Source organism: Xiphophorus couchianus, chromosome 2 (genome assembly GCF_001444195.1).
Source record: "Xiphophorus couchianus chromosome 2, X_couchianus-1.0, whole genome shotgun sequence".
NCBI lineage: Eukaryota > Metazoa > Chordata > Actinopteri > Cyprinodontiformes > Poeciliidae > Xiphophorus > Xiphophorus couchianus.
This window is the reverse complement of record NC_040229.1, coordinates 15973582-16001375: the sequence shown is the minus strand read 5'-3', so window position 1 is coordinate 16001375 and position 27794 is coordinate 15973582. Positions and strand designations below refer to the sequence as shown.

At 36.2% G+C, this 27794-nt stretch overlaps 1 protein-coding gene across 1 annotated transcript; it reads right to left on the bottom strand.

The window, feature by feature from the left end:
• sema3ab (sema domain, immunoglobulin domain (Ig), short basic domain, secreted, (semaphorin) 3Ab) lies at positions 1 to 26064 on the bottom strand. Its single transcript, XM_028037054.1, has 17 exons — positions 25260 to 26064; positions 16303 to 16463; positions 15843 to 15905; positions 13774 to 13893; positions 12121 to 12211; positions 11277 to 11396; positions 9205 to 9347; positions 7589 to 7703; positions 7423 to 7492; positions 7127 to 7271; positions 6784 to 7003; positions 6587 to 6678; positions 6451 to 6492; positions 5675 to 5832; positions 4756 to 4823; positions 3754 to 3899; positions 1 to 3422 (listed from the first exon to the last, which is right to left on the bottom strand). Exons 1-17 carry the CDS (start codon positions 25375 to 25377, stop codon positions 2880 to 2882), a joined length of 2415 nt encoding a protein of 804 aa, XP_027892855.1. The 5' UTR covers positions 25378 to 26064; the 3' UTR covers positions 1 to 2879.
• Between the last annotated feature and the right edge of the window lie 1730 nt (positions 26065 to 27794).

Here is a 27794-nt window from a genome sequence, read left to right as displayed (position 1 = left end):
TATAACTATCAAAACCAGATTTAATGAATGCAGCATTTCATGAAGAGACATTTATTACATCAGTAGAATACATCATGCCAAAAATCAGCAACAGCAGCACTTAATTTCCTCACTCCCACTGTTCATCTGACAGGCCCCATATATTTCCTCCTCATAATGATAATCTTATCACACGCGCATCCACCACTCTGCTGTTCAGCTTGTCTCATTCATTTTGAGACTAAAGATCTCCCAAGGTCGCTTCCAGCTGCTTCTCATCTTCCTTCCAAAAGTGGATGAAACTTGCACACAGTTGCAGTCATCTGACAGGGCAATGTTTGTGCAAAGCGAAAATTATCATTGTCCATTATTAGATAAACTGGCATGTGGAGACTGGGATCCATGGGGAAATCTTGTTAAGTTCCTGTTTATAACATGTACACTGTTTGGAGTACTAACAGAAGCAGGAAGGCATTTTTCAAATCGTCCCTATTGTGTACTACAGCATAAGCAAGAAACAGCTTAAAGCTGACAACATTAGACTAGTTTATCATCGCTATGGTAGAACAAGAACACTACACCAGTATTCACATGCACTACTACACAGTGGTATAGTTGATTCACATAGACCATAGTATTTATTTTTCACAGTTACATTCAGGTTTTGTGTTTGTGCACTGTTCAGTGATGGTTTTAGTCAATTTTATTCTTATGCTACATGCAGTGAATTTACTGTGTTACACTGCAATGTCTGCATAAAATATGGATGTGTTAAAAGTACATTACTGTCTACTGGCATATTGCCCAATGCATTTAATATTTAATGCATGTGATAACTAATAAAATACTTAAAATCTTCTACATGTGATGACATTTATTTTTATTTTTACCTAAGTGGTCCAGTAACAGAAACAAGTTAGAAAAAAATGCCTGCTTATAATATATCACAATGTACAGAAATGTATAACAATAAATATGCATGGGTGTAGAAACAAAGCTGACTGACAGAATAATTAAATAAACATGGAAGAACTCTGCTCAGCATTTGGAAAGTGAGACAATGCAGCTTTCAAAATGCTAAAATTGGAACGATTCAGATGAAAAATAATAAAATGTCTTTGTCTAGGAAGCTTATCTAGGGCACGGACACACAAATACACATACAAGTACAAAACTTTCCTGTTTACAAATGTTCTGCAAACTATTTTTCATAAGTAGATTTCTACTTTGGGCGAGTAACACAAACTAGATAATTGAAATTCATTCCCTTTCTTGAGATGAGATTATTATAGAATACAGTATTTACACATGCTGACAGGAGTTGCATTGGAGAACCAATGATAACTGGATTTTCAGTTGCAGTTGTCAGGCATTTAACACTGACTCATTCAAAACTAATTGTTCATTGAATTGCTTCCGAAATCACCATGGAAAAGTATTTATACTCACTGAACCTTTCCACATTGCTATGCGACGTTACAAGTGTCAACATTCATCACCTTAGCACTTTTTGTAAGTAGAGCAGAATGAAAAAGTAGAAGGAAGAAGATACATGATTTTAATTTTGTTTAATAATGTAAACCTAAAAGATTTATCCTGCAATACATTTGATAGTATGATTTTATCTCAGACGTAGTGAAAGCTCCATGTATCAACCATTTTTTTTTTTTTTTTTTTTTTTTTTTACTGGAGATTAAAATGATTTATTCAAGGTCCCCAGTCTTAATCATTGTACTGCATGTATGGACTCAATTTAAATACAATGGTTCTGTAAATGCCTCAGAGGTTTACTCAGAGGTAGAGAACATTAGCGTACAGACAGTATCATGAAGATGATTAAGGCAAAGTTAGAGTATGCAACATTTAATATGTCATTCAAAAATTTAGAGAGTATGGCACCAACTGCATAGCTAAAAAGACATGGCCGTCTGCACAAAGTAATAGGTCAAGGAAGAAGAGGGTGAATTAGTAAAGCAGCAAAGAGGCCAATGAAATGTCTTAAGGAGCTGCACAGATGAGCAGCACATGGGAAAATATGTCGACAAGACAACTGGACATTTTTAGGCACATAACACACAAAATCTGGCATTTAAGGATTAAAAGGGAAAAGATCTTGTAAGAAAGTTGTACAAGAAGTTCAATATTTCCTCCCTACACTGAAACATGGGAGCAAAATGGTGTAGAGATATTTTTCCTGGAACAAAACCTATTATATTAGAACGTGTATCTTTTTCCTTACACTTCAAATTATGCAGTACCATTTATTCATTAGAATAATGCCTACTAAAATAAATTGATGTCTCTGATTATGAGATGACTAAATGTGAAAAACTTTAAGGAGTATAAATACTTTTGTAATGCACTTTAATTCTCATTGCATTTTTTGAACTGTGTAACTTGTTGATATAATTAACTTGCAAGTTCATTTATTCTCATAAACAACTTTACCCGGTCTCATTGTTGTGTGAGGTAAAATACAGTATGTAGTTTTAGTTATTTTAGGCATTTTGCAAACTTAGAAACATCATCTAACTGCATTACAATGACCACATCTCGTTGCCAGTCATGTTTACAGGATGGGCACATTTGTCCATTGTTTTGTGCGGAGTGACCCTACCGCTCTGCATTGTTCATGTCACAGAGGCCAGCAGAGATGATATGCTCCAATGGTCTTCGATGATACAACAGGATCCTTTTTCTTCCCCTGTGGGCTGTAAACAAAACTGCCCACGCTTAGATCACACTAGTTTGCAGATAAGAGCAGCATTTATTTATTTATTTTTTCTTTTCTGTTCAGTGTGTGTAGGATATGTATGTTTCAAAAAACAAACGGTTTAAGGTATACAGAATATGATCTGGGAGTGATCTGAAGCATCGTGGTCAAAGTCAAACTGTATGGGTCAGACACTGCGAGGGGCCCGCTCCAGTTCGTGGGTCCTGCGGTTGCGACCCTTCTGTCGTTCTTGAAGGTGCTTCCACTTGGATGCCAGGCCATGAGCATGCATGTTGCTGTGAGGGCCCGGTGCAGCCTTCTGCTGCTGCTCCTGCTGATGATGATGGTGTGTTTGCACTTTTTGGACATGGTGAGCTTTCTGTCGCTTGTGCTTTCTCTCTCTTTTCCAAACTTGATCACAGAAGTCATCAACACTATTCAGAGTTGGGTGATTGACTAAAGACAGAAAGTCCCTGTACCAAAGCTTTTGACTGGGAGTTTCTCTAGACAAAGAAAAGTCCTGAGCTGGGACAGTGGTAGCTGTATCTTCATCACGATGCAAAAGATCCTCCAGCCGCTCTGCGTCAATCACTTCAAGGTGAACTTTTAAAACCATCTGCATGAAGCCATGTTCCACTGCCTGGCACAGATAGATGCCTGAATCCTTCTTGTCAAGAGTGCGGATCAGAAGACCTTGTTCTGTTCGAACGAAACGCTCCTCTGACTTCATCTGAACAGTGAGAAAATTGGAAGAAAATTGGAGAAAATTGGAAGTGATAAGAGACAGAGCGAATGAGAAACTTAAAATGAGCTATTAACACTTATTGTAGCACAAGAATCTAATCGGCCATGCTGCTCATTGTTCTTTTTTAATTTCATAAACTGAATTTTATTTGAGTCAGCAGTGGTATTAAGCAATGATAAGATGTGTTTCTTAGTAATTTATTCAAACGTCTTCATATTATGGAATTATTTATCACCATCTGCTCTGAAAGCTCAGTGTCTCAGAAAATTAAAACAAGACAGAATGTTTAAGAATAAGATAAGCAAAGGATCCTTACTTCTTGTTTGCGGTCATCAGCGGAGCTCTGATACTGCCAGTATGTAGTGGCTCTTTGGGACTTGGGCACACATTCAAGGAAAGTGCTGCTATTTTCCACACCATAGACAGTTCTGTCAAGGACGGTTCCCTGTCCGCTGAGTTCATCTGGTAAAAAAAAAAAAGATTATCACTAGTTTTACAAATGTATTTGTTTTGGGAATTTTCTGGTAGATATCTCTGAATATGTTACTTGGAGAAAGTGACAACAATAAAAACAACACACTTTGAGTTTTCTGACAAGAATAGTGTTACCATTTTAGTGATAATATAAATTAATAATACAAATAATTTAAATCTGATGACATTTTTATGACTGTTTATCAAGATAATTACTGAAAGTACAAAGAAAACCCCCCAGATATACAGCAAGTTAAGTTGCTGCAAAACATCTATTGGCTTTGGAATGAATTGAACTGGAATTATTTTATTTCAGCATATAAATGATTTTCTTCAGAAAATGTGTGTCTGTCAGCGCAAAACATTTGATATATTTTCACTAGTTAATTTTGTGTTAATTTTATATTAAAAGATAAACGTACAGTTATTTCCTCTCTAATGTGTTTAGTTTTATATTTTGGCCAAAATTTGCTGTCAACAGTGTTGCAGATAACAGTTAATTGCCTATGTACTTTTAGGATTTAATGATCTTCTTCCTAAGTAAGAGAAGAAAAACATATATATATATATAATTGAGGCAATGAATATACAGTATTAAAGCAGAAAATGAATCTTGACTTTGAATCACAACATGTCGGCCTACTAAAGACCTCTGTAAAAGTGTGGAGGCCTGAGGGAATCTTGACTATGCTAATTACTAGTCTCAAATGAACCAGTGTTGATTTTCACACCACCAGAAAAAAGACAAATTGAGATTCCAGTTTTGGTTTTGTCGGGAAATAAAACCTCTGCTCATTAGAATTACCAATGAATATCACAGTTAAATGTTTTCTTCTTTAAGGACCTTGTTGCTGCAGATCTGAGCACTGGGTGAGTGGGTCTCCATTCCTGATATCTTGCCTTCTTGTTCTCCTGCAAAAACACAAGCATAAACAACTTCATGAGTTAGCAGAAACACCCACTTTGAAAGTGTGAGAGAGAGAGGTGTGGGGGTGTAGGCGTGTGTTTGAATGAGTTTTGGGTGTGCAGCGAAACTGCAGGCCAACATAAACAGATAAACAGCAGGCAACCCATGGCTTAGCTGAAATACTTTAATTACGGGGTGTGAATGATGGAATTTAACATAAATCAATCACTCCATGCTGTCATCTTTCTGGAGTACAGATGCTAAGGAAGATCTTGATTAGTATCAGACAGTACCTCCAGGATATTTTCTATACACAAATATGTGAAGCAGCTATGGAAACGCGTGAACTGGTGAGATCCACCCATCTACTTTATATTGTTCTAAACCTGAGATTGTGTGAGGATGTTTTAGCTCCCATGTTGACCACAATGCCATAAAATTTCAAATGTTGGAGTCTAACTGTGGGAAAATCAAAAAAGAAAACAATCAAAAGGTTTACTTTCACTATGATTATGTTTGTACTGTTCTTGTTGATTTCAGAATGACAGCCATAAAAGTCCACAATTTTCTTTGCCAAACATAACATGGACACTCTCCTGAGAAGGAAGAGTTTCTTGCAAATGTAAAGAAATAATTACATTTGCGTCAATGATAGCATTACATCAGAACTCTGCAAAATCCCATTAACTTTCTTCTGGAGATAGATCGACTAATAAGTACTATCAGCTTTTAAGTAGCATATATTCATTAAAAAAATTTATCTTAATTTAACAACCATCTTTGAAATTTTGACTAGCCTCACTGCAGAAGATGTTCATGAGATGGTAAAATATAAATAAAAGTTTGTTTGTGCTACCTCTTTGCCATTGGGAAGTATCTGGAGCATTCTGTGCCATCCCATGCACAGTAAGGGTCCCTCGCCAAGCAACATTCAGCACAGGCCTTTCCATAAACCTCACAACGGTGTAGAGGCATCTGAGACACACCGATGTCTGATCCAAGATAGAGTTGTTGCTATAAAGAGAAAGGAACCAGATGGTCAATGTTACATTACTCATGATTTGGAAAACTAAGTTCAGTGGGGGTTTTTAGGGCAGGGGGAATGTTGTACAATTTTAATTGTAAAATATGTCATACATATTGTAATTATATATATATATATATATATATATATATATATAATATTGTGCAAATAAAGCCAAGTTCATGTGAGCAGCATAGTTTTTCAAGTAACAAAATCCTTGACTCAGGTCTTAAAAATGTTGGTCGACTATTTAGGGAGAATTGTTCTACCTGTCAATTAGTTGACTTGTTTTCATCTCCCTGTCATTTCAGCTTACAAGCTAACTGTCACTGGAAAGCCAGCAATTTAGGTTTGTTTATGTGATGACATGGGAGCTTATCTCAAAGTCTTTAAATAGTGGAGACAAAGTTCTCTTTGTTCTGTCTCTTTGCCCTGAAGGCGTATTACCTCTGAGAAAAAACTTTACGGGCAGGTTTTTTAAAACAAACGTCATGCATAAACAGTCGTCAAAGGCCATTATTGCACAGGCCTTTCACGTTATTCTTTGTGAAAACAAAACTGCCCACACTTAGATCACATATATAAATATGATGAATAAAAATCTGTACCTGTTTTGTTGAAAGTTCCATGTCTGTAATCGCAACTGGTTCCTAAAAAATTAAAGAAGAAGCAATAATTATACAGAGAGTGTTGATTCTATTGTTTCCAAGGAAGTGTTACCGGGTGACATGGAGAACAACTTACTCTGAATACAGTCATTTCTTCCAATAACACTTCTTCCAGGTCATGCCATGAATTTCTTGGGATGGCTACAACCTTCAGAACTGTTCCCATGTCTGAGAAGGCACAGAAAAAGTTCACATTTTTGACCCTGCTATAGTGACAGTGATTTATTTAGCTTTGCAGAGTTGTCTTAAAAATATATATATATATTTTTTTACCTGTGCCGATGAACATGACATCATACAAGCCATCTTCAGCTTCCACCTTATCCACTACCATTTTAGTGAACTGGTAGTCTACATCTGTTTTGACTATTATTGGTTTATTATTAATTGGATAGACAGGATTAAACATGGCTGGGTGACTTCTGGCAAAAGTGACCACTTCGTCAGGAAGGTCCTTGGTTGTGTCAAATCCACCAAATGTTTTGCTAGGGCACTGAATTGAAAAAAAAACAACAACAAACAAACAAAAAACAACATAATATTAACTGTTAAAGGAACACAAATCAAAGGGAGTCCTGTTGGACTCTAAGCTCAGTAAACAGAGCTACAGACTCACTGTGCCAGGCCGGGGGTAGGGTACACGTCCCTGAAAGGGGACCCACTGATAGCTGGGTCCGTCCCTATGAGCATATGGACCCAAGAAAGCTCTTCTTATGTCTGCCATGCTGTACATACACACCGCTGAACCTTTAAAGACATTGCTGTACAGAAAATAATAAATGAGATAACTATAAGTAACAAATAAAACACGTGTTCATAAACCATAATAAATATAATTGTATATGAATTTATATGATGAATTTATATATATATACATATATATAATCTCCTGTAAAAGCCTTTGTGATCTACCTGGAAGTTGTAAATACTCCATAAATTACTGGGCTCTTAGGATCCTTAGTGCTTATGAGAAAGACGTCCTCTAAAATGAAAACAAAGGCAAAAACAGGTTACAGATTTTCTGCACCAAACAAAATATTGGTTCTTCTTAGTCATACAATAAGAATATATCACTCACGTAGTTCATCAAAATGTGTGTCTATCCCATTACTGCCCGGCACAGAGCAAATCAGTCGGGCTTTCAAGAAAGTTGTCCACTTATTTACTAGGCTCCTGTGGCCCCCAAGGTCATTCTAAAAGATAGATTACATGTTATATTTCAGATAAGTGGTTTATATTTAACATCTTTTTTAAAAAAGAAATGTTTTGAACAAACTAACTTTCTTCATCTGCATAAAACATTAAATGTAAATGGAGCTGACAAAATGTAAAGCTTGTGTTATTTAAATTCCCCTCGGAACACCAAAACAAGAACATAATGAAGAATGTGTTATCTTTAATTAAGCCTATTGACTGGCATGTACGGTTGATATCATTGTGCTGTTTTATACATGCTTACTTTTGAAGGTAAATTCTATGCAGACTTAGATGGAAAGAGTTGGAAAAGTTAAATCTTGCCATTGTAACTTCGCTTCAAAAAAAAAACTGTTTAGAAATTTACTTTTAATGTCTGGTATTGTAGCCTTTGTCAAATTATAAAATATTGCATTAATTGGTAACACAAGATGCAAGAGACTGTTTAAAAGCTTTCTTATTGTTTCAAATTAGGAAAACCCTGTCCTACAAGCTCTGTTGCAGAAAATTATGACCACTCAATGCAAGAAGGCTACTCAAAATTTGAAATGTTTTTTCTTAAATACAGTATAATTACATTATAAATCCTGAAGAAAAGTCCAAATTAGTAAAACTGTTTTTATAAAATCTTATTATCGTTAAATGTCCACAAAATTGTGATCGATGATAAAAATTAAACTTAGTGTCAAACTCCAGTAGAAGTAAATATGGTCCATAAAGCATATGGTAAATCAATTCATCTTGGAGGATTTGAAGCTTCATTCTTAAATTCTGTTTTAGTGACATAAAGCTTTTTAGGTGTTTTAGAGTTAGAAGACTTGCATACTCTCAAACTTCAGTGAGCGGTGTTTGTTTCCTTAAAGCAGCACGCAAACATAAATTCACATTGTGCTCTCTCATACAAACACATTCCATGTAAGCTGATTTATAGCAGCAAATTAAAATGTGTGCAAATGTCCATGGTTCAAATTATTACCACAACTCGCATAATGAAAGGATTGTCTTCTGCTGAGGACAGCAGATTCCAAACATTCTTGGTGATCAGGCTGTTATAAAGAGGCTGATCTGCAATAAGCAGGGGTTTAAGGCTGGACATTAGATCTGAAATAAACTGATTTTGAAGGATGTGGACCATGAAATCTGACACTTGAGCTCAGAGGTAGCAGAGTCAGAACTGGGGCGGCATTGCTGCCATCACAGCCTATCATATTCCGGTGACATTTCAACTCTCTCTCGGGTTTCAGTTTCTCTCTTTAGAGGTGATTGCACAACATACAACACAACCTAATCTTTTTATGCTGAAAATAATTACAGATCCTGAAAGTTACCAATATGGAAAGCTACTCATTTAACAGTCAAGGGTTTTTTTTTAGACCCCAAAGCTGTTTCTCAAACTGATGGGGAGATTGTGTTTCTGTCTTTGTTGAAAGTGGTAATTTCTTTTTACTTTTCCTGTTTGATGACCTGTCTTAATGTATACATGCCTATGTCCATACTTACTTTGCAGAGCTGTCCAATGCGAGCATATGTGGCTTTTCCAGCATGTTCTCCATCCATTGCATTCTCTCTAAAGAACAGGTAGATTTTGTCATCCTCTGGATTGTCATTTTCTGGGATCAGATGGACGCCTACAAATCTAGGATCTAGAAGAGACAAATTAGTGTCAAAGATGTATTCACTTAATATTTTATAAAAAGTCCATACATAGGCCCATGGCCACAGGAGCTAAAGGAACAGACGTTCTCTCAGTTTTGAAAGTGGGGATGCACACTTGTGTTTCTTTCTGCTCAGTCTAATCACTCTCTAAAGTCTCATAAATGTATATAGTTGCTCTCAGTTCTCATTCTACTTTTCAAATTAGCACAAAATAGATATTTGAAATAGGATTTATATTTATCTATGATTTAGCCCCACCCTTCTTCACCTGAGAGTTCACTTCAGCTAACTATTCAGATGAAGTCACTTCAACTGAACATAGTCTTTGTGTAGGACAGGTAATAGTCATGGACAGAAAAAGTTAAATAATTAGAATATTAGTGATCTATTAAAATTTTATAACAGGGGTTGAGGGTTAGTCTTTTTCTCTAAACAAGCAAAGTAGAACCATTTTCGGCAATGAAGGTTAGGTCTGCAGATGGCGCAAAAGGGGGGAATTTGCAAGAGTGCTGCCTACCAGTGGCATGCAAACTTCCATCACTTGTAGAAACATATCAGAGACTATTTTTGATCTAATTCCATCTGTAAAATGTTTAAATAGTTTATTAATCACTTATTAAAAACTGTTTAGGTGGATGGTAATGTATTAAAGTGCCGTGTCACTACTTTATCCAGCTCACATTTGCCAGGACTGATGTTCTGTATTTTTCAAAGCTTGCTTCCTCATTTAACAACATAATCATGTACTCATGCACATACTTATGATGTATCAGACAGGACGGGTGGAACAGATGAAGCAGAAAGCAAATATCATAAAAAGCCAGACAAAGAAAAAACTAGAGCATATATCCTCCACTGCTCAGATTACCCCTTGAGACTTAAATTTATAATGACAGCTACAGAACTCAGACATGTGCCTCTGGGCTGCATGGTGTCTGGAATAATAAAAAGAAATTGTATTAAAACTGAAATGTGGAGAGGCTGAAACAAATATTATTCTTCATTCTTTGTGTACGAAAGGCAGGATTTTGAGTCACATGGAGACGGGCTGGTGCTCCTCAGCTAGAACGAGTCAGGTAAACTAATGTAATACTCACCGACTTTCAATACTCTATGCTTACCTGTTGAAATTCCAGGCTTTTGTGAAGTAAAAAATTACCATAAGTCCATTTAGAAATTTCTTTTCATATTCTTTCATATATCATATACACTTTAACTATAAAACAACTCAATCTATAAGGTTAAGGAGCATCTTCCATAAACAGAATCTGCCAACAGGATATTGTTTAGTTTCTTTGTCTGTTCAGGAGTATGGCGGCACAATATAGCTAACCAAAACATTGGCATATGTCATATTAATTCAAAACTATTGTTTGGAATTGTGTAATTGTTAATTCATTCACAGTATCATAAAATTCACTTTTTCCATATCAAAAATAAATTGAGCCTGTTGGACTGGAGTCTCAGTCCATTAGACACACACACTTAACACACATTACAGCCCAAGATTCCTAAGCTCGCAGTGAATGTTGGAAGCAAAGGCACAAAATGTGACGATTTAGGATAATGTAGATTTATTCCAACTTTGTTTTTTTAATAGAAATTTAGATAGTAGCATAGAAATACAAATTAAAAACTTGAGTAGTTTTATTTCCTGTTTATATTACAACTATGTATCTCCATGAATTCAGACAAAAGTTCACCTACAAAGAAAATTTGAACAAAGATTTAAGGACAATGAGCATGAAGTGGTTTCCTCATGCTTAACACAGACGATATGGTGATGTGTAGCATGATATGGAAGTATGAATTGGTGAACAGGCAAGTTAACCCTCAAAATGCTAGTTATTCTTCAAGGTAGTTTGTTCACACTGACGCTAAGAGACAAATCAAGGCAGAGGGTCCTCCAAACCTACCATTTAGCCACCTGGAGTCGTGCTGCTCTGTTCTGATAGGATGATGTTTGCCAAGAGTGCGAAAGATGGCAAAGTCCCGCCCCATGAAGTCGGCTGATGTTCCAGCATACAGCTCCCCATCTGAGAGAGAGAGGATTGATTAGTGTTAACACAGTAACGTGAGACGAGGCCGCCTGCTTTTCCCCGTGGGTTCTGTTCAGAAATCCGAGGAATTGAGCGGGGGCTTAGCAGCAAAGGTAGATTTCACGTCCATGGAAAACAAAGACATAACAAACATCAGGAGTGTGAAATCGACATTAAAACAGAAGGCAGGGCAGAGAAAGGAGGTGAGGACAGGATGAATGGATGGTGGGTCAGATGCTGGGGGAGACAACAGAAGTGTGAGACAAGGGGAGTACATAATAATGCTAGTGAGAAAAAGGAGAGAAAAAAGGAAGAGGAGATAAGGGGTGATGGGCTGGAAAATAGCCATCTGCTTGGGTAAATGAGGTGGTATAACACAATATGATCACACATAATTGGGGGTAAAGAGAAATACCATGCTCATACACCCCTGCTTTATTTGCCAGAAAATGGGAGGAGGGAGAATTAGAGCAAAATAGACTCAGTACCATTGACCACACATGTGCACCATTTAAATGTTGTAGATTCAGACTGAAATAAAGTTTACAGTCCTGCCAATGAGAGGTTCTATGTGTGTAAATACAAAGCAGCAAAGGATGTTCCTGTTCTGCTATTTACATTGACGTCACACGCTGTGTACCCACTGAAATGAAAGAGCAAGGCACAGGGCTTCACAGGGATTTATTGCACACATGCACTCCGTATCTTTCCATAAACTCACCAATTAGCATTGAAGCGGTGAGGAGCTTAGGGTCATAGGGACTCTTCCCTCTGCCATTTTCTACATGGGGCGCCAGTCTGAAAACACCATCCTGTGTACACATGAAGACAGGAAATCAGTGAGGTATCATAGCATACTATCAAACACAGACAGTGAACATAGCTTCTTGCCCATATAAATTCCACACACAAAACAAGAGCTCCAGTAGAAACAGAGTTTTCTCCAGTTGCTGTCAACACGTCATGACACATAAAGTAGCAGTTTTTTCATTTTTTTTGTGAAATCTTTGTAGAGGGTTTTAACATGAATTTTTCTTTTCTTTACAGATTTGTGCTCAAATATTGAGTAATATAATGTTTGATATTTATCAAACATTTCCTTGCATATGCACTGAAGGCAGCTAAATGTGTTGTCTATAGTGTGCTGTCTTCAGACCTCTTGAACTTGTTACAAACATGTTACAAACACAAGCTTCAATTGATGTTTATGTGACAGACCATCATAAAACAGTACATAGCTATGAAAAAAGGAAAACAACAAAATCTTAATTAAAAAAACAACTGAATAGTATAACGTGCATTTGTATTCAGCTCCTTTAGTCAATATTTTGTAGAACCACCTTTCACTCCAATTACAGCAGCAATATTTTATGAAGATATAGCTACCACTTTTGTACAATGTAGTTAAAAAAAATACTTCAAGCTCAGACTGGATGGAAAGCACCTTAAGCTTTAGATTTTCAATTAGAAAATCTGACATTTGACTAGAGAATTTCAACACATGAATTTACTTTAATCTAAACTTTTCCTTCATAAGTTGAAAGGTGGACCTCCTCCTCAGCATCTAGTCTGTTTCAACCTATAGCAGGTTTACTTACAGTATTGTCCTGTATTTAGTTCCACCCATAAACTAATCAGATTCTCTCCCCTTGCTGAGGAAAAGTAACCCACAGAGTGATGTTTCCACCATGATGTTTCATATGAAGATGGCTGACATTTTCAGTTATGGTTTCAACTGAACAGAGTTGGTTGTAATCCAGAGGTTCACCTTTTACTCTGCATTACATATGATGAAAAGGGTCGGTGATTATGTGTCAAACTCTACACACAGTTTGAAGGGAAACTACCAGCAGCATAATGCCATTGAACAGAATCGAAGACAACATTTCTAACCACTGTTGCTCAGTGACCTCAACACTAATGAATTGCGTTTCTACTTTATGATCCACGCAGAGTTGATGGCTTTTCTCAGGGACATTTCCTTCCCCTAATGGTCTGTAAATTGCTACCCAATTAGAGGAAAACTCACATTTATAGGTCTGGCATTTGGAGGAGAGGAGAGTAATTCTCATTTCTCAAATTTAAATGAGCAGTATGCACAGACTTTCATGTAAACATACACTGTCCAACATTGCAGTAGTTCACCAGAGAAATGAACTGATATGTGGTGTTTAATGCTCTTTTAAGCTTTTTTCATATTTTATTGAACCAAACCTGTTTATATTTATTTGTTACAACATCTCCATGTAAACATGACCAAAAAGAATCTGAAATACTGGCAACTAGTTAAAACATAAAGCCTGTCTAGTCTTTTCCTGTGTGTATTGTTGTGTGTGGCAGCAGATATGGACAAGAACAGAAATCTAAGCTGTACCTCTGGTTTCTTGCCCACCTCCAGGTAGGAACATACAGGGTGGAAGGCTCCTGTCCCACAAACATAGAAGTGGCTCTGGTTGAAAGGTTGCAGTACTTTGATGAAATGTGCACACTCTCTCTGAATAGAGAAAGACATAGAGCAACAAAAATGTTTCACAGTAATTATTGTGTTGCAGTTTCTGAACAGTTTAATGTGTTGGGTTTCAAATTGAACATAAATTACAGCAAGTTTAAATTTATTAAGACAAAAAGTCATTTTTTCTCTTTAACTTCTGATTCAAGCAACAGGGCATTTACACTTTTGTCTACTTTTCTCATAGTTTTTTTTCTGTTTTGTCTTCCGTTTGTTTTACAATAGTCTTGCAGCTGTAAATATAAAGTGAATTACTGCTAGGATTTCAGAGGATGCCTCCTGAAATCTGAAGTTTTATTATGTGTTGAACTTTATCTTTAAAACCAGCTTTAAAACCAGCTACTGCTGTTGTACATATATTTGCATGGCAATCATGTTCATAACTTAATCATACATACAATAGTACGGTAATGTGTACCACCTTATATTCATTGGTATTTTTTCATTACATAATTTTAATATTTCAGTTATGCTTGCATTTCAACTATGTTTCTGAATGTCAAACATCCATTAATCTTCTTTTGTTCCTCACTACATTGTAGAAATGTTTGTTTTAGACTATAATGGGATATTTATGGATACCCTTTCCTTTTCTCTCCCCCTCACTCTCATCTAGCTCTATAAAAGACAACCATCCCTCAGGGTGCCTCCTTATACATTTCAAATCGTTTACAGAAAACACACAGAAGACTTCCCTGCCCTTCTGCTCCCCAGCACAGGCAGGCGAACTGACCGCCGAAGGCACTTGCCCTATTCCAGTGAAAAAATCTAAGCCACAAACAGCATCAATATGATCTTACATCCAAGCTTTTTGCCGGAGGGCCTTTGAAAGATGGGGGAAAAAATATTACTTCAAGGAAAGCAGATTCAAAACAGTAAGTGTATTTACATTGGGTTTCTGAAAACTGTGAGACCTTTTTACCAAGAGCCATGGGACTGTGACGTATTATGTGGTTTTTAAATTCCACGGTTTTTCATTTCTTTTTTTATTTTATTTAATCTGAAAATTACAACCTTATTGTGAGGTTTGCAATGTGTTGAAAATTATTAACATTATGAAATAAATTGACAGAAAGAGAATAATCTACGGTCGCTCTTAAGTGCAAACCACTTCAAATCTCTAAACACAACTATGAATTGAAAAACACGATAATATTAACTATGTAGAATTTCAACTTAAGAAAACACAGCAACATTAACAAAACAGAGGAGGTAGGGCTCAGTATGAAACCTGAGACATTGATGATTAGGTGATGAAATATTTTCTGGTATTTGCTCTGTCTTTGTTCAGATAGGCAGGAAGACAGTCACAGCGCTATGTACTGCCCAAAGCTTCGTTGTATGTCCCGACTCAAAATAGTCAGCGGTAGCTACATTTGTATCACCTGCAAAATTCATATTATCAACAAATGTGCCTAAGCCAGAATAATTTCTGGTTCTAAAGCCAAATGTAGTGTTGTCCAATCAGCACTCTCTTAGGTTTCCTGCTAGTACCTACCTCTTCCTTTTTGTGTTTTTTTTTATTTGTTGTTGTGCTTAATTAATTAATATTTTTGTGTATTTGAATATGCTGTGCCTTCCTTTAATTTGTGATTGTGTTTATTGAAGTGTTGATGTGGTTTGGATTTCAAGGCCGCCATATTCTAGTAAAAACTACAAAAACAAACAAAAAAGGAAACCAAAGAAACAAAGACATATAAAGGTTTGACTTCCAGATTCTTATAGTTTAATTAAGGATCTCAGTGATGACTCTACATCTTAAGTAGGCTTATCGTAACTTAGCTATGTGTAAGACAGATTTTCAACAGATAAGGAGAAATGATCGAAAACAGAAAAAATTGAAAGTCTGGGTTTTGGTGAAAGTCATAAAATAGATATTCATAGGTTTCCATGAAAAATAATCCACGTGATAGCTGGATGCCTTTAGCTCTTACCAGGAGATCTTTCCCTGCCCACTTGCATTCATCTCTTCTAGTGGGAGAAGCAGTCCAGGGGATCTGGAACACAAACATGTTTCTGCTGAAGACAGAAAAGCATTTCCCTGCACTTGGAATCATTATTTTGTGTTAGTGATTTACAGCTTGTGTGCATGGAAGTGTGTTTATGAGAGTTGAAGGGGTCACAAAGCAGTCTGTTCTCCACTTTGTTTCAATTTACGACATGATTCACCCAGGTGTGCAGAGTGCAGCTAACATGTCTGGAACAGTGCCTGACTGCGTGAGACAGCCCTCATCTGAAATATACATGAAGCACTTTTTCTTTAGATTCAGAGATAAGAATCCTAAGATACCTGAAGCCAGCACTCTGGTTCGAGACAAATGGTCTGGTCAGAAACGGATTTAAAGTCAGAAATAAAATGAACTGGCAAGTGCATGGGCTCCAAATATGCTTTACCTGTGCTTTGTCTTTGCTTATGTTGAGGAGGTTAAAAGAAAAGATGTGATCCTTGGCTCCCACCAGGAGCCTTCCTTTCTCCTCATCCAACAAGAGAGTGTGGTAACCCGAACTGTTAGCTAGGCCTTCAAATGTCACAAGATTGTTGGTCTCCAACATCTCTGTGGAGGAAAAAATAAGATCAGTATGCTACAATGATAACAAACTAAACAAAACATCACAATAAGATGAGGAAAGTCAAAACTCACTGAATTTAAAGGAATCCTAAGAACATCTTGAACACAGTGGGGTTTTGTTTACACATAAAACATACCAGATGCAAATGTGACACAATACATATACGCTAAACCTTCTGTCTTGAGAAAATGAATTTTGCAGACATGCTGCTGCTCTTCTCATAAGTTTATTTTAACAAAAAAAAATACTAGAAAATGCGTACACAAGCCAAGTTGAAAGATAGGGAGAGTCTGCCAAGTAAATGTGGATTCAACAGGTACAGCCAGGACTAGAAGCCAAAAAGCAGACTGTCTACATGGAGATGTAACTGTAATAGGAGCTGCCAGGCAGAAGTACACAGACTAACAGGGGGATATTGTGTAACTCTTCTAATCTTCAGATCAAATGGCAATATTTTCCTTAAGTACATCAGTTATTAGGACACTTTATAATACTCTTCAGCTAACTTTTTGGTACTTAATTTTATTCTTTAGTGTCTCCCCAAAGACATCAAGACTTGCCTAACATCTTTAATTCAATTACTGACCCAGACGTCACATCTGAGACAGGGATTGTGATACTGTTTAATGTAACATTTAAAGGCACACAAAGACACACACAATATACGTTTTTTCTTGACAATTCGTTCTCGCCAATAAGTAATCCCAGAGTAGAACTCCTCCCTTCAACTGGCCACCAACCCAAAACTGCAGAAAGTTCTGGAAGCACTGTAAAAAAAAAAATCCTTCTTCCAGCATCCTCTACATTTATCTCTTTATTTCTTAGTAAGAAAAGAAGGAACAAACAGAATCACTCATAAATGTTTTAGAAGAGAATGCCCTCTACTCTGAAGTATGTCAGAGCCCGAGAGACAGACAGACAAGATGAAGAAAAATTGATGTAAGAGATAAAAACCATCACAGAAGAGAAAGCGTCACACTGACTACTTTACTTATTTAACAGTTTGTCCATTCTGATAAGCATTTTTCAGATAAAAAGTCAGCAGTGTCAGTTTATAGACTTGAAATAAAACAAAAATTATTTAGCTTATGTGTTTTATTTATTTTCCAATTCTTGGGAAACTGAAAAAAGGATAGAATAATATTGAGAATTTACAATAACAATATTAATGCGTTTTAAACTTATTTAAATATTTAAAATTTTGATTTTTACAGAAGCTTTAAGAATATTCAAGAATAGCTACTTAGAAGAATAACCCTAATATTGTGTTTTCATTGTCTGTGGTAGCAGCAGCCAGTTGCTTTTGTACCTGCTCTCCAGTGTGGCATTTTTCTGCATACCAGTGAGATGCCTCACCTGAACGGAATACTTCAGTTTCCTACGAAAACATTTATGTTGGACAGAATTCAGGACTTTTACCTTCCTATTCCAACTAATACATTCACTGTTTGGATTCTGTCAACTGAAAGATCTGCTTGTTATCTTTGAATTTCATTGTCTGATTTATACAGACACACCCAGTTTTATAAGCATCTAAGTTCAGTAAAATAAAAAGGTACCACTCTCAGTAAAAAAAAAAAAAAATGGTTGCAATTGGGAATAACCTGATACAAAAATGTATAGTTAATTTTACAAAAAATTATTTCATTTCACTTTTTTATTAAATAGAACTTATAAAATACAACAATCAACAGAATTGTGAATGAACTATTCAGCAAATTAAACAACTAACTAACCAATAAAAAAGTGTATTTATTGAATACACCAACAAACAAACATACCAATGTCAAACAAAAATAAATGACTAAACCTAAAAATATACAACTAACCAACAGAGTAACAAAACATAAAAATAAAAATAACATTAAATATCAACTACCACCCTGCCCATTGCCTTTCTATGCAATTCCACTTGATTCTCATCTTTTTCAGTGTTCCGTCTTGGCTTTCTACCATTGAGAGGGATTTCTCTGGTTGAATTTGAAACAGGCCAATCAGTGAACAGAAAATTAAGTTGTGAATGAAGACATTCATGTTACAATTGTAGTTTGCCATGGTTATAGTTTGACAATGGCAAACTATAGTGGAAATGGATGAAGTCATTCTGTCCATGTTGGCCACACTCCCAAATACTGAACTAACATTAACAGCCGTCTTGTTTTTTTGCAGTGCAGGCATCTTCAGTTAAACTTTGCAGCATTACATACATCATGAATACATCAGTCCATTCGTCATTAATCAAATGTTGGTGATTAAGAGTCTATCTCTCCAGCATGCAATCATTTCTCAATAGCTGAGGGTTCACACATATGTTCACCACAAACGAAGCAAATCATACGGTCTGGTTTATACCAGGTTAATCAACTACCCATCCAAATTACTAACCATCTAAAAACACAGCAAACATCTAAAAAACAGAAAAAAATACAACCATATACATAGAAATAAAACAAATAGTTAAACAGCTGGTAAATTAAAATAGACCTACCAATTAAAATGGCAAACAATTAAAAAAATGGATACACAATTAAATTATTAATCAACAATCAGACAAGCAAAAAAACTGGAAAAAATCAGCAGCAGAACAACTGTTTCCAAAAAGGAAACAGAAGAAAACCTAAATATCACACCAAAAACAATCCATACATCCATCATGTATGGATTAGTGTAGAAATGGGTGATGGCAATGTCACAGAATAATCATTGCAAAAGCTAATACTGTACCTCATATTTAAAAATCTCATTTCAAAGCAGCAAGTAGTGGCTAGATTTGGACTTTAGATGGAAAGTCCAAGAAATGTTGTGTATATCCTAATCACTGTGTATGTGTAGATTAGCTTAGTTTTCCATTCTTTTGTGACCGGTATACAGTTTGTTGTAGTCTAATTACTGACTTCTTCAAGACATATTTCTTTTCTGCTTGCATGTAAATCCTTTTTAAATAGCTCTACGGGTGGGGAGGGAAACAGTTTCATTAGTTATTTTGGTTTACATAAACAAATCTCTGCTTTTTATATAACTGCTCCCATTTTATGGTACTCTGAAGGAGTAATGTTGTTTTTACAGTAGCCTTTCTGCAACTTTGACTAAGAAAAGACAGAGAACATCTGAAAACACATATTCAAATTAAACAACACATTGATTGATGTAAAGAAAAAAATGTTCACACAATGGTTGTGCTTATCAAGTTCAGAGGACCACATCATCATTTCCACTCTCTTTACACACCTCACTGGTTTTTTGCAAAATTATCCAAGGGAGAAGTGCCCATGGCAACAAACCATTCAACAGAGACTACAGCTAAGTTATTAGAACCCAATCAGTCAGAGACAGATACACTTTGGGAATTGTGTGTGGAAGTGTGTAATGTATGTTTATCAAGTTGGCTGGTTGTGTGTTACAGGAAAAAAAAAAAAATGATGTTCCCATGTCGCTCTACAGGTAGTGGCCTATACATGTCTCAACCAGTGTCCCCTCTGGATAAACGTATCAGATGGGTATTGATGCATAAAGAAGCATTTATTTAGCTGCTGTTTAAGCTGCAACTTTAAAACCAAGAGCCTGAATTTATGATCCTACACAATACTTGTTTTGGTTGAGTTTTTGTTTCAACAGTTTCACAATACCAAATAGGAAGAAATGACCATTCAAGCAGGTGGATGTGTAAATGAGTGGCTTCTAAAATGTGTCCAGTGCACTCCTGTAAACTGTTCTGTTACACCCCATAATTGAAATAAAAAACATGTGCAACTATTCATGCAACTGTACATATTGTGTCTCTTAATACTTTTTTCTCAAGGAAGAAACATAAAGTTATTAGTAAATAGTAAAACCAATATTTAATCAACATTCCTCTTTTATTCAGAGTGAGACAAAGAGGAGTCAGAAATAGAAAGCAAGAGACAAAGAGAAAGCACAATAAGGGGGCAGATGGAATGGATGCAAAGAACCAACATTCCCTTGAGAGACTGGTATAAATAAAATCTTTTACCCTACATTCTTCCTGTCTTTCTCTATTTTGCTTTCTCTGGAGGGCACAGGGAATGTTTTCTAAGTGCTTTGTAAGACACAGACAATGTAGTTTTGTATATAATTCCTGAGCTATAATGTAAAATAAGCACTCTTTTTAACACTATTTGCATACATTGTAAATTTAGTATATTAAGATTTATAAAGGATGAAATAATAAAAAATAAATTTCATTATTTTTCTAAGACTTTTTTTTGACAGAGTGAGAATGTTGTAATTTTCAAAACTCTCAAGAAGCTATCACTTGTGACATAGTAAGTCATGACTCATTTTACAATCAAAGTTTCAGTATGACTAATTATTGATTATCTAAAATCTTTATGACTTTATCTAGAAGGTTATTTATACGTATAAGGTTATCCATAAGTACATTAATATGCATTAGCAGACCTTCAGACAAAATTATTCAACATAATAACTGACTAAGCCGTCTACAAAGCCATGGCCTTGGGGCAACACATGGAGTAAGAAATGATTTTGATTAAACCTTTAGACATTTTGGAGGATCTTGGATATAAGCAGTTATTGCGGGTTTCAGCTCAAATCAAAGGTGTTCAAACGCACTACAACATTATAAAGAGCAAAAATAAAAAAACATTTCATTGAGTTATTTTACAGACTCTGCAGCCACAGATTCCCTAATACCTCAGGGAAAACAGCACAAGGCGTCAGTGAGGTCATTTAATCCTTGTCAGGTAAGAAAGCAAACAAACTTCTTTTCTGAAACAATGCAAACCGCTCCTGCTTTATTGCACATTTTTCAAATGATATCCAATATACCAACAGCAATATTCAACAGTAATTTAGTATCATAATGCTTTCAATTAAATTCTTGTAAAGATTTCTACACATTTTGAAACCATCTTTTAAACTGTGTAATACTATTAACTGAATTATTAATAATATATAATGGCTTACTTTTACATCATAAACCATAAAACGATTTTTTTAGTTAAGTGTTGCTATTTTTTTCTTCATCCTTTTTTACATGTCTCACATTACACATTCACTTCTGAGCCAATATCCTTTGGCAGTCATGATTGTGTAAGCATTCTTAAACAGGCTGAAACTATCTTCTCACTGTACAGTATTCATGATTTTAATCAGAACTGGCATAAAGACTGATCTGAAAGTCTCCGGCCGTAACTCTAAAGCAAAAACCAGGATACTGTGAAGCAAATGCTCACCATGTTTTCAGATTATTAGGGCAACATCTGGGGAACACAAGAGAGTGAGTACACCTCACAAATCTCAAGAAGAGTATTGTTTTATCTCTCGGACTACTGTACACACCTCGAGAAACCCAACTCTGCTATGGTATTTCCAATGCGCATTTAGGGTGTTTTTGGAAAACTTCTACATACTCCAGTTCTGGTCAAGGGTTATTTTACACTGCAGTGAAAACAAAGAACAAAAAATGCCTTACTGTTGCAGAGGAATGTGGTTTTCATTCTCAGTTCATTGCTCCTTTTGCCCTCTGGTATTTAAGAGCAAGACTGTGTGCTTTTTGATGCAAGTTCTGAGCTCTGCTTGACTAAAGATGTTTAAGTGATGGAGGGGAAAGAAGAAAAGTGCTCTTTTGGCAGAACAACCACAACCTACAAACTCAAGTGTCGCTCTTGACAGCTAACAACATGTGCTTTCGTTCTTGTGACCCACAAACCTCAAAACTATAAATCCCTCTTTGCTCCCCCCAAAGGACCAATTCATCTGCAGGGTGTGAGTACACCTCAGAAGTAATATATGCCCAAGCATAACATACTATACATTAAACCTGTTTGATTCTGCAGTTCACTTTTAGTCCCCAGCTCCCTACTTACACATCCTCATTATCACCAGTTGTTGATACAGCTGTACTTAATGTTGTATTCATGTAGTACCATTATTTCTCATCCTGCATATTAGACCCCTTATTTCTAAAGATCAGTCGTAATCCATGAACTCAACAATTATGTGTCTCGCAGCAGAGGGTGGTACAATTGTATGTAGATTGCTGCTGGTAGGGTTCACTTCTATGTTGTGTACAGAGGAGCAAAGACTCTAGAAGTGAGAAATTTGCAAATTTGTACTCTCTCTCTCACACACACTCAAGCACACACATAGTCTCAACTTTAAATATGTTCCCGGTATTCTCCATGACCTGTAGAGGTCAGAGCTCCTTCACCTTTCCATCCCATGTGTGACTGATCAGATGCTGCTCCCTAAGAACTTGACATCCTCTCACCCAGGTGAATATTCTGACTTTTGTATGAATAATGTTGATTTGCTTCTCACTGGTGGAACAAAAATTATAAGCATGAAATGAACAACTTGTGATCAACTGACTTCATGTGATTTTTAATGTGATTACCAGATCAATCGAAATACTAGACTACCATTCAAACCAGATTTGCACCCGATTGGACACATGAACATTATAGAAGGAAAAAGCATGAAGTAGTATTTGTCCATCCAGATTTCTTCTGGTTTTGTTTTATTGTTACAATGAAAATTTTCAGATCAAGCATATTTGAATATCTAACAAAGATAATCTAAGTAAATACTATATGCTGGTCTTCACTGATTATTTCATTTATTTTGGGAAAAAAAGCTGCCCAAACCAGCCTTAATTTAAATAAAAATGTGATTACCTCACATTAAGTGTTGATCACATGAAGCTGATTAAAGGATTTTGTAAGTAAGACATGCCCAGAGTAAAACACAAGCAAAAAAAGAACTAAGGAGAAACGTAACTGGCTACAAAATTTCATGAGCACCAACTGTTCTAGGCAGTCTACACTTCTCATGAATTTAACAACCACGAGTCAAGCTATGCATGGTGAGCACCACTGATGAATAGTGCTGGATAGAAAATCACTTGTTACCTGCTATTTCTTGCTACGCGCACCAGCAGATGTATTTAGTAAATAACTGGTCTGCTTCAGAATGAGCATCAAATTGTCACAAACATTGTAGAGCCTTCATTTCTTGTCCAACTTCTATAAAATATGGCTTAAATTAAAACTGGAAAAAATTGCCAATACTTTGATACGTAAAATGTGTAATCTCCCTTGATATAAATCAATAAACAGTTTGGTGTCTGTCAGTTTTGTCAAGATGCAAGAGAAGACTAAGAGAAATTTATTTTTGTGTTGGACAATTAATTTAATTTTACATACTGGTAATTACCAGGAGACATATTTTTATTCAATATACTTTATGATATATTATATTCTATTTGATGACTGTTATTTAACCAGGCAGTCCAGTTTTTGTCATTAATTGAACTTTCAGACATTACAGTAGCTGGAATGTGCCACAGCAAAGGGCAATGGTCTCAGAAGCTTTGTTGCTTCAGGTACTGAATAATATGTAATTGTTGGAACCACAATTTCTCTTCTCTACCCAAAAATCCTTATTGTCTTTCTCAAGCCACTAGTTTCCGACCTTAAGCTGAAGCAAACTTGAGTAATTCAGTAGGACAATTACCTGAAATTACCACGAAGCCCACCTCTTTGAAACATAAAAAAAAAACAAGCTAAATTTTGGACTCTAAAATTAAGATGTTCTAGAATGTACTTAAATAGACTCAAACTCAAAAATCATACACTCTGTAGCTGAATGTAATCATTTATTTATGCACTATCTGATATTAACATTTGTTTTATGTCCTGCAGCATTTAAATGAGAGAAAAAGCAATAATATGAGAGATCTATAAGGGGCAAATACTTTTTCACAGCACAGTAAGTACCTGCTGACTACACTTAGATTAAAACTCCCCAGTCAGCACAGGGAAGCAAAGTGTTGCCCCCTGCAGCCAAAATTCAAATTAAGGCAGAATCAAATATTAAAAATAGAGACTGCAGCCCAAATAAGCAAGCTGGCCAAATTGCTACCTGGGGGGCTTTCAATAGAGATTTCAGTGTATGGGCGTGTTTCACCAAACTGACAGCATGTGGTTTCAAATGACTGATACCCTTGCAGGTATCATTTGCTTTCTGCAGATGGCAACGTATTTATGCATGCAAGTGTGTCTGCGTACGGGCACACTCGTGTCTATAATTATGGATCCCCCAGCGCTAAGCGAAAAACATTTCACTTTGGTACAGCCATCTGCTGAAACAGACCGTTCACCATTCATCTGAGTACAATTACCATTCAGGAGAGAATGGAGCAGAAAAAATGACATTCAGGAAAATAAAAAATAAAAAAAATGTGAGAAGACAAATGATGCAGCCTGGGAATCTGCCTTTTCTCCATTGCAAAATAGACAACAGCAGTTAATCAATTATTGGAGTGATAGGTCTAAATAATTAATTATCAACATGTGAAATTAATTAGCTTCTGATAATTGCTGTGTCATAATGTAAACATTTTGAACATGGCAAGAAGCTCGTCATTGGAACAAGGTGAGATGAATCTAGTTATTTCATGTGAAAAGGGGTTGTACGGAAAATGTTTAAACAATATCCACTTATACAAATTCAAAACAACCTGCCTTATGTTTTTTACAATAGAACGAATGCACATTTATTGCCCATATTAGTAAATGTCTTGATCATAAAGAAATTATTCACTTACTCAATAAAGAATTTATAATTTGTAATTTTATTTTTCAGAAGAGTTTAACAATCTCACTCCCTTTTACACAGTATTTGAAACACATTGAAACGTGAACTTGGTAAAGCTAAAGAGATACAGTATGTTCATAAGTTTTACAAAGCAGAAAACAACAGAAACAGGGAAATGATAATAGAAATCTCAGACATACCTTTATAGGAGAGTTTTAGCCGGGGCACGTTATTTTTGGTTTGTGTGGGTCCGCTGCCCTCCGTTCTAAGCACAGCTACCCCACACAGAAGTGTTATGGCACCCCAGAGAATCCCCATGGTCCTGAGGCAAAAAACTCCAGATAAGTCCTTTAAATAAACAACCCCTGGCCAGGCAATCTCAGACCGGGTTTGGCAGGAAACAGTGGCAGTGCAAGAAACAGTCCTGTTGTCCAGTAAGTACAATGAAATGCTGGTGAGTCAGTCCAGGTTGCCTCATAACAAGTCCTGCCAGAGCAAAAAAAAAAAAAAACTTTTCCTGTTCCACAGGTCAAAGCCAAAATTAGAGTCCAACTAAAGAAGAATAGAATCCAGCACAGGGGGGTTAAGTTTATGGACTGCTGCCTCTGGAACTGTGATTTCTTGACTCCTTGCTGCAAACTTAACAGAACAAACTGTAATGTCTCAGAAAAGGAGAATAAATTAGAGCTAGTCACACATTGAGCACTAAGAGAATCTAATTATGCTTTAACTACCTTTCACATTCTAAGCAGAATTTAGGTGTATAACCTATCCATGATGTTACTTGGCCGCACCTTTAACCACAAGAAGTAAAATTGGTCCAAATTGTTTCAGCTGTTCATCCCATCTGCCTGGTGAGTCCTCAATGGTTTGGCTTCTTTTTTGTCTCTCACTCTACTTAGCGCTCCTTTGAGATAGTTTAGTCTCACTCAATGCAGCACAGCTCTGTCACAACACCACAAGGCACCCAGTGCAACTGAGAACAGCTGAGGCAAACACCCCAGTCAGAGTGTAGAGAGAGTGTGGGAGAAAAGGAGAGGGAGAGAGAGAGAGGAAGAGAGAGAGAGAGAGACGGGTGGTGGCGGGGGACTGAGAAGTACAGCAAGTGTAGTGTAGGCGCAGAGGAGTAAGAGCAAGCAAAGATAGCACGAGTGAAAGGAAAACTGTTAGTTGTGTTGGAAACAAAGGGTGAGTGCAAGAAAAAAAGGTCAAAAAGAGTGGAAAAAAAAAATTAAGCCAGTTTTGAAAATTCGAAGATTATTTAGTTTGTGCAGTGATTTTACAGGATATATTTTTTACCTTGTTTTGTACAGTTGTATTGATAATTTGTGTTATTGTGTAATTATTATGCTATTAAACATGCAAAATCAGCACTGCACAAGTCTAAAACCATCACTCTAGCTCCATGAGATATGTTTATTTTAGCTCTACACTCTATGACAGATAGAGGCTGTGGGGCATGAAACTCCTAAGAGATAGCTGTGTTGTTAGTTTTGACTGGCTCCATATGCTCAGTATCTCTAAAATCAACTAGTCATACCAGCAAGGCCTGGCAGCTAACATCCTTCAGTCCACTCATTGGCTAATTAAAAGGATGTTATCTCAAGACTACAACCAGGCTGCTGGACAAACATTATTATTGAAGAGAAATCCACCTGCTGCTTGACATCCTACATCTGTCACAAGATACTTCTTCATCAACACTCTGTGGACATAACAGTTTTTGTTAAAATTTTAAGATAAGGCGAATTAAATTGCAAACAAATTATTTATTTTTTTTTTTTTTTTACATACAATGGCTTTATTTACAAGAATATTTTGTTTACATTCCTGGATTATCTCTGAGTTTAAAGGTTTTTTTCTTTCTTTTCTTTCATTTTTAATATTTAGTGACATGACTTTCCAATTGTGCACTGATCTAAATTTGCAATGTGACTGAACAGCAAGGTTGATTTCAACGTTGCATTTCTACATTGGGAGACCAAAGTATGTTTAATTTTTTTTATTTCTCTCCCTTCTTTTGTTTAATCCTAAATTTTCATCTGTGGAAATTTAATGACCTGATTTAAAACTAGACTGCAAAGTCCCTTTCCTTATGGATTTGTATCTAAATCGTGTGTCCACGATCCTTAAAGGACTTCACACTTATTCAGTCATTTGCAAGCTACATTGTAGCCACAGCTGCCTTGGGGCAGTCTGACATAAGTGAGTCTTTCTGACCCCCACCAGGAAGCAAGGCGAATGAAATCTCTTGCTCAAGGAACAGTTAGAGTGGGGTTTTAACCGGCAACCGTCTAGTTACGGGACAAAGTCCTACTATCATTGCTATTGCAATGATTCTGTTAAAAATTAATTTTACTTGAAATTTTATTAATGGAAATATAACGACTTTGTCAGCGATTTAAATGGGACTATCTAAATAATAGGCAAAATATGTCAGATTCATTTTGATGTGGTGATGACCCAGTTCACTTTCAACAATCAGTTTAAGGAATGGGAGTTACGATGTTATTTTCTCATCAAAACATACCTGGAGTGTTGCTAAGATTCTTTCATGTGTGTTTGACACCTTGAATCTTCCTGTGCATCCATTCAGGGCTGCCTAAAATCTTGCTCTCACAAAGCTCTGCCTATTTCCACATAGCTCCTCCTTGGAGATACAGACTCCAGCCTCACTCAGCTCCACCAGATTAATGGCAGCAGCAATAAGCAAGTTGGAATGGTGCATCTGCTGA